Source organism: Camelus ferus, chromosome 13, assembly GCF_009834535.1.
Source record: "Camelus ferus isolate YT-003-E chromosome 13, BCGSAC_Cfer_1.0, whole genome shotgun sequence".
NCBI lineage: Eukaryota > Metazoa > Chordata > Mammalia > Artiodactyla > Camelidae > Camelus > Camelus ferus.
The window spans coordinates 39494001-39502442 of record NC_045708.1 but is presented as its reverse complement, the minus strand read 5'-3'; the positions used below and the strand labels follow the sequence as shown (position 1 = coordinate 39502442).

General features: G+C 49.7%; 1 protein-coding gene across 1 annotated transcript; it reads left to right on the top strand.

Annotated features, from left to right (window-relative positions):
- Positions 1-1036: 1036 nt before the first annotated feature.
- On the top strand, positions 1037-8442 carry PARS2 (prolyl-tRNA synthetase 2, mitochondrial). Its single transcript, XM_014555420.2, has 2 exons — positions 1037-1093; positions 3164-8442. The coding sequence occupies exon 2, from the start codon at positions 3643-3645 to the stop codon at positions 5068-5070; it is 1428 nt and encodes a 475-aa protein (XP_014410906.2). The 5' UTR covers positions 1037-1093; positions 3164-3642; the 3' UTR covers positions 5071-8442.

The following is an 8442-nucleotide window of genomic DNA, read 5'->3' as shown; positions in this document are numbered from 1 at the left end:
GTTGTTCTCTGTGTCTGGAACATTCTTCCCTCAAGGCTCTCTCATATCTTTCTGGTCTTTGCTAAAATGTCACCTTCTCCACCAGGTTTTACCTGATCCTTCTATTTTAAACGGCAACCACTTGACCTCCAACCCCATCCCTTCCCTAATTAATTTTTCTCCATAGCATTTAACACTGTTTAATAGATCCTGTCTATATAAAATTTTTTAAATTTTTAAATTAATTAATTAATTAATTAATTAATGGAGGTACTGGGGATTGAACCCAGGACCTCATGCATGCTTGCATGCTAAGCATTCACTCTACCATTGAGCTATACCTACCCACCCCCTATATAAAATTTTGATTAATTTGTTCACCATGGAGTTTTTGTATGATTTTATTTTTTATTTAAAAATTTTTAATTGCATTAAAATATCATTTACCTTGATCTTTGGCCTCCCTTTAAATTTCACTGTATTGGTTTATTGACTAGAATGTAAGCTACGCTAAATCTAAGGAACTTTGTCTATTTTGTTCACCATCTGACTATCTACAAGGAGCTGGTAGTAGTAGCTGCTCAAAAAAATATTTTGTGAATTAAAGTTTGATTTAGTGTCTTAAAGACTAAAGAAAGGTGCCCTATTTCAACTGTTTAAATTTTTAAAATTTATTTAAATTGAAAGCCTGTAAAATCATAGGGTAGATTCTAAACGGCATTGCCTATCGTTGTCATAGTTACCCTATCACCATCTATTTACCTATTGAAGAGTGGGCAGGGCCCTGGCAGTGAGACGGAACACCAGCTTCAAAACCCAGGAGATCGGCCTTGATCATAGAGTTAAACCTCCCTAAATCCTAGAGGGCACTTCCGGGACGGTGATTTACTCAAGGCTGCCAGACCAATCTATGATCACGTTCTCTCTTCTTGGCTGTTTCCGGCAAACCTCTCACTTGCGTGCAGAGAGGGGTGGGGCCAGTCCCAGTGAGTGCGGCTTTGTGATTGGCAGGGAGGGCAGTGGGCGGGGCTTGTTGCGGGCACACCCCTGGCGCAAGCGCACTGGTCCGACGCGGAAGTCGGAGCGCGGTTGGCGTTGGCTGGCGCTGTAGTCGGTGAGCGTGGGTGACAGTGAGGGTTGAGGGGCTGGCGGGAGACTGCGGCGTGAAGGAGGGCTTGGTTCTGGGCGCAGAGACCGAGGACCCTGGTGTCCGTTTTCCCATGTGCATCCTGTCCTGGTATTGGGGAGGGGTCTCAATCACAAACTCTTGGATAACACTCGTCTCCTAGTCTGTTTCCTTAACGTTGTGAAATGAGTGCAGGACTTCCCTTGTTGCCTCGGGTCGTTGTGACTGGGAACTTTTTAGAAATACAAGTTTTCTGCCCACACTCAGACCTACTGAATCAGAAACTCTGAGGGTAAGGCCCCGCAGTCAGTGTGTTAAGCCCTCTGGGCAATTCTGATGCTTGCTTAAATTTCAGAACCACTGGGCTGCTGTAATGGAGCTTTTCAACCCAAGTGGAGAAGGTAAGGGACAGAAAGGATAGGGTGGACCTGAGAGAAATCTTGGAGACAAACTTATTCGTTTTAGGAGGAGTCAAGGATGAAGGAGTTTCTGGCCTGGGCCATGGGCCTGAGGTGGGACCTTAAGTAATGGCACCAAATGTGAACCTGCACTTTTCCACGCAGTCACATCAGGGCTCTGTGGCTGTGCCTTCCACCCTTTTTCAGGTCACAGGCCACATAGGAAATAATTATATTTGTACAGTGCCCTGGAGAAAGGGCTGACGCTGCTTGAGGTTGGAGGGGACCAGCTGGAGGCTGTGAGGCTACTGAAAGCTGGCGGGAGCCACCTGGGGGATTCCAGCTTCCTAGAACTGAGAGGAGTCAGTAACCCATTCTCAGTGTACTGCCGGGGAGCACCCCCATGCGATATGCTGAAGATTTGAGGTGCTTACAAAGTCTGGCAGGATAAATTAAGAACCATGAAAGAGTTTATACCCTTTGACTCAGTAATTCCATTCCTGAAAATCTCCTGAAAATTTATTGTAGATTACGTATAGCAGAAAATTGACAGCTCTCTGGAGAATCGTTTTTAATCTAGTCAATCAGTGGAATGTTGTACTGCCCTTAGGAATGTGTGAATATTTTATAAAATCATACTGAAAGCATCATGCTCATTCATGAGACAATGTGTAGTAAGCCTCTGCTACATGCAGAGTGATGAGCAAGTTAGATCTAGTCCTTGCCTATGCAGAGCTGAGTGCTTGGGGGAAGACCTGCAGCCAAATGAGCAGTAACTCCAAAGAATGATTGGTATTTGATAGGGGCTGCTGCAGGAAAGCTGGTCTTTGGAGTATGGGGTGGGGGACGAGGAAGGCCTCCTAGAGGACAGGGTGGCAATCCTGAGGCCTGGAGGATGAGTAGATGTTGGTATGTGAAGGGGAGAGGTGCATTCTATGCAAAGGGGACAGTGTGTTTTAATAGTGACCTTGCTGAAGCCGGAGAGGGTAATGGTGAGAGGAGGCCAGCAGGGACCGCAGCTGTTGTCAAGTGTGTCTTGGAAGTATTGCCTGTGGCTGCAGCGTGGAGAATGGGGTGGGCCTGGAAGCTAGGAGTCCAAGTGAGGAGGCTGTTGCAATAGCCCAGGTGAAAGATGATTGTGGCCTAGACCTGGGTAGAGGCTGTGGAGGTGGAGAGAAGGGACAGAGTCAGCAGCAAGTGAAGAGGTAGGAATGCCGGGGCCAGTGGGTTGGTGAAGGTGGTGCATGGCAGGGTAAGCTCAGCATGGATGAACCCGGGTTTCTGGTCTGGACAAAGGGTGGCTTGTAGTGCCATTCAGAGTGATAGGCAGCACTGGAGGGGGAGCGGGTTTGAGGGGAAGATGCTGAGCTCCTTCTGGGGTGTTCTCCAGGAGGCAGTCGGATGGGTAGGTCTGAAGCTTAAGAGGCACATACAGAATGGAGATGTTGACTAGGAGTCATGAGCATCTGGTCGTGCCAGGTACTGTGTGCTGTGAGGGGGGATGAGGCACACAGCATTTAAGGACGTTGAAAACGTGGGTGGGGTGGGGTACGTGGACAGACAAGGTTGGCAAAAGAGACAAGGGATCATCAGCAGCGATTGTCTCTGGGCCGAGAGATTGTAGTTGATTTCCTTTTTTATTTGTTTCTGTTTTTCCTAGCAAACATGGATTCAGCTCACAGAATGTGCCAGATACTGTTCTGATAACGTTTTATAACTTTTCTCTGAACTCCCACAATAAATCTACATGGTGGGTCCTGCTGTAATAGCATTTTATGGATGAAGAAACAGCACAGAGGGGTTAAGTCATATGTCTCAAGCTACACAGGGTGCAGTCGGTGGGAAGCCTGAGCCTGTGGGGTCATCATGCGTTGGTGTCTCCACACTATGCTGTTGTATTTTTATAAATGGGAAAATACTGATTTTTGTTAAACAGCGGTAAGAGGTGAGAGAAGTCGTACTTGGATCTGTTAGGATATCAGAAAAGAAAGGATTTGCATCTGCAAAATCATTAGCTGCCATCGAAGCCTGTTGGAGACCAGCCTGTGCTGGCTCCTTCATGGTGTCGATCACAGTTAACACTTAGTTCTGCACAGCTCGTTTTTCTTCAGACACAAGAGCCTCCCTGTGCCGGGTATCATGGAAGGGCTGCTGACAAGATGCAGAGCGCTGCCCGCCCTGGCCACCTGCAGCCACCAGCTCTCTGGGTACGTCCCTCACAGGTTTCACCACCGCACCCCAGGGAGAAGGGAGCGCTTGGTGCTGTCCCGCATGTTCCAGCCCCAGAACCTTCGGGAAGACCAGGTGCTCTCTCTCGAGGGCAGATCTGGCGACCTGACCTGTAAGAGCCAGCGGCTGATGCTGCAGGTGGGCCTGATCTACCCGGCAAGCTCCGGCTGTTACCACCTCCTGCCTTACACTGTCCGAGCCATGGAGAAGCTCGTGCGGCTGATAGACCAGGAGATGCAGGCCATTGGGGGGCAGAAGGTCAACATGCCCAGCCTCAGCCCAGCAGAGCTCTGGCGAGCCACCAACCGGTGGGACTTGATGGGCAAGGAGCTGCTGAGACTGAGAGACAGACACGGCAAGGAATACTGCCTAGGACCAACTCACGAGGAGGCCATTACAGCCCTGGTCGCCTCCCAGAAGACACTGTCCTACAAGCAGCTCCCGTTCCTGCTGTACCAGGTGACGAGGAAGTTTCGGGATGAGCCCAGGCCCCGCTTTGGTCTTCTCCGTGGCCGAGAATTTTACATGAAGGACATGTACACCTTTGACTGCTCCCCTGAGGCCGCCCGGCAGACCTACCACCTGGTGTGTGGGGCCTACGACAGCCTGTTCCACAGGCTGGGGCTGCGCTGCGTCAAGGTCCAGGCAGACGTGGGCAGCATCGGGGGCACCATGTCTCACGAGTTCCAGCTGCCGGTGGACGTCGGGGAGGACCGGCTTGCAATCTGTCCCAGCTGCAACTTCGCAGCCAACATGGAGACTCTGGGCTCGGCACAGACAAACTGCCCTGCTTGCCAGGGACCACTGACCGAAACAAAAGGCATCGAGGTGGGGCACACGTTTTACCTTGGCACCAAGTACTCCTCCATTTTCAATTCCCAGTTCACCAATGTCCACGGCAGACCATCCCTAGCTGAAATGGGGTGTTATGGCTTGGGTGTGACACGGATCTTGGCTGCTGCCATTGAAGTTCTCTCTACAGAAGACTGCATCCGCTGGCCCGGCCTCCTGGCCCCTTACCAAGTCTGCCTCATCCCTCCCAAGAAGGGCAGTAAGGAGGAGGCGGCCACAGAGCTCACGGGGCACCTGTATGACCACATCACAGAAGCAGTGCCGCAACTCCGCGGGGAGGTCCTGCTGGACGACAGGACCCATCTGACCATCGGAAACAGACTGAAGGATGCCAACAAGTTCGGCTACCCCTTTGTGATCATTGTGGGCAGAAGGGCCCTGGACAACCCTGCACACTTTGAGGTTTGGTGCCAGAACACCGGAGAGGTGGTCTTCCTCACCAGAGAGGGAGTCCTGGAATTGCTGAGCCAAGTGCAGGTTATCTGAACGCCCCCACCCCCACCCCAGGCCTGTCCCACTCCATCTTGCAGCCTTGGTGTTCGTTCTAATGCTGCATTTCTTATACTGCTTTCTGGGGCTGGTCCTCTCCAGAAACAGGACCGCTCCTGGAAGGTGAGACTAAGTTAGGAAAACCAGTTGTTACTCAGTCATTTGTTTGGACTATTTGTATTTAAAGTTGCTAACTTGACCCCTTTGTCTGCACTGGCCAGCTGCCACATGCCATTCCTTTGATATTCCATTGTGGAAGCTTCTGTTTCGAGGTACAGTGGCAAGAAGGAGCCAAGCTGCCATCTGGGCCCTCAGGCGAGTCACTTCCCTTCTCTCAGTGGAGTTTCCCACGTGTAGGATGGGAGTGGCCGACGGCTGAGGCCCTTCTGGCTCCGGAAGTCTGACCATGGGCCTCTTGCCTTCAGTCCAGCTCTCCTCCATTAAGAAGCTGGGCTGAGGGTCTGGGGAGAAGAATCAGGACACCTGACTGCCACCGACTGACTGGTGACTTGGACCCTCCCCTGCTGGGGCTTCAGTTTCCCCATCTGTGATGTGAGAAAATGGAACTAGATCTGTAAGACCCTCACAGGTGTGACTGGCTGGTTCCCTGAGAGGTTTGTGACAGGCAGATCTGGTCCCTCTGTTCCACCATCATCTAAGCTACCCAGAAAGTTAATACAATTAGCTAATGGCTCAAAACCACCTCCAGAGACATGGCCCTATTGAGGCGGCTTAGCACTGAGATCATGTTGTATTGATTGAATAAAGTCAAACTATTGGGATGAGCCTTGCGTGTTAATTGGAACCAGTGGTAACATTTTACCAGCGCAGGACTTCCTGCCTGGAGACTGTTTCCTTTTCTATCGTTTCTCCACTCAAAAAAGAAAATTGGGTGGCTGGGAAAATGTGTTTTAAACCATTTCTTCCCACAAGTATCAGGGGCAGCAGGCTTCAAGTGCCGTAGCGACCTTGTCCTGGGTGCAGAGTTGGAGCCTAGAGCCATGCACCACAGCGGTGAATATTAAGAGAAGGTCTCTGCCTGAGTCCTGGGGAGAACTGGGAGCAGGCTTGAGCTTTCATTGCTCCTGCCCCCCAGGTTAGGAACAGAATCAGGTTCTCTGTCCTTGGCCCCTAGGGTCGCCTAACAAGAGTCCAACCTAACAAGAGTATCAGGGCCAAGCTCAAAGCGACTGCCTCCTGTAACATGTCCGACATTCCTGGCAGCCTTCCCCCTCCAGCTCCTGGCGCTGTCCCTTGCTCAGCACAGTCAGCCTCACTTCTTGCTTGGCGCACAGGTTGCTGTGGGGTGGTCCAGCTTCTTGTCGCTGATGGGATGATCAGCTCCCTGAGGCCAGGGCCCTAGGCTGATTCCTAGTGCACTGAAGTTCTTTTCTCTGCCTTCCAAACAGCTTCCCAGTAGCTGGTGACTGCTGTACCTGCCAGAGTAACCTTGCCCCCAGCACACACCATCGGGTTTCTTAGTGAATGTAGACACCAAGCCCTAATGACTCCCAGGCCTGCCGCTGGGCTCTGAGCCAGCATTCAGGCCAGGAGGCGGGATTCTGAGAGCGGACCTAGAAAGGCTGGATTATAAGGCAGGGATCTTACCCTTGGCTGCACAGTGGGAATCCCATGGGTCCCACTCCAAGGTTCTCTTCCAGGCTGTGGCCTGGGCATCAGCAGTTTTAAAGCTCCCCAGATGATTCTAATGCATGAAGTCAATGGAGAGCTCAAGGTACGGGTGGCCGCCTTCTGAGCCTCCGTTGCAGGCGACTGTTTGAGCGGTTTCGGTTGTGCGTTAGATTGATGTGAGTTCTCTGCTTTCAGTGGTCGGTCAGTTATTTGTTGAGGGCCTGCATGTGCCATTGTCTGTGAGGTACTTTTATATACTATGTTTAGACCTTCAAACTGTACAAGGTAGGTGCTGTGAAATTCTCATTTTACAGATGAGGAGACCTGAAGCTCCATTTGAGCAACGTCATCAAGGATGCACAGCTGTTTTCATCAGAGCTGGAATCTGAGTATTGACCAAACCTGTGCCCTTCCCACTATACTGCTTGGCCTCTGCCTAGGCGAAATGATTCCAATAAATAAAACCGGATTATTTACATCTGTCTAATTCAAGTTGGCCTAAAATAGCTGAGAAATTAGTATTTATGCAAACGAAGTTCTTTTTTTTTATTTTAAATTTTTGCTCCATAGTTTACGTATTTATAGAAGGCTAGCCTAATGTAAGCGCTTTTAAAAACCAGATTCAAGGAATCGAGAACCAATTAATTTAAAACTCTTCATAAATGTGTACATTATAGAGTGATTTGACGGTGATGTAGAACTGTGGACCGTTAGAATTGGAGCCTGCCTGTCCAACCCTCCTTTCACAGATGGGAGACAGGCCTGGAGTGGGAATTAACCTGCTGCATCCCATCAGACTGGCAAAATGCCTGATTGCAGGCCAGGTGCTACGTCCCCTAAATTAGGCTACCTCAGGTCGATCTTTTTGCAGGGAGAGATGTCTGGCTGGATCAGCCTTTGAGCTGCAAAAAGCCCTACAGGTTTAAAACAAATACATGCCCTCTATTTTCCAAGGGAGACAGATACAGGGAGCTCAGTGATTTGCCCAAGGCCAAGCTGAACTGAAACCCGGGAGTCCTGACTACTTAGCCAGTGTTCCTTCCATTAGCCAGGGACAGTATAATTTGGTGGAGAGATCACAACCTTGAAGAGACAATCCTAAATCCACCAGTTAGCAGGAATATGACCTTAGACGAATAACTTGTGCATCTCAGATTCTTCATCTATAAGATGCACTCAGGATAGTGGTACCCACCTCCTAGGGTTGTCTGGGGTTGGCTGAGCTGACTTACATGAAATGCTTAACCTTTAGTGTGCTCTCAGGAAACCCTTCCCTTACATGGGACAACTTAGTAAACACCCCCATGGGGAACTCAGGTCCCGCTGTTAACGTTTTCTGGAAATGATGCTTCACAGCCTTCCTGGAGAATGCCACGAGCAAGAATTAGGTATCGCCTGTGGAATGGTTCCATCTCTGTAGAGACAATATTCAAATCTTGTACCTTCCTCTTTCCTTTCTAAACTTTCCCATGTTACCTCTCACCATAAATTGATGAAATGGGGTTGCTGGCAAAATAACAGGTACAGGCTGTGTTATCATTGCTCATTCCTCAGGGAGTCGGAGCAGCAACTGGCTGGGAAATATTTGGCAGAATTAATACTTGGGGACAAAGTCTGGTGCATAACAAAACCATCATGTAAATCAAGCTTAGAATGTAAATCAAGGGCTCCATTAATATTCGGTGTTTTAATGGAATAAACACCTGCTGGGCTGTCAATAAAGGAGCTTTGCAGAAA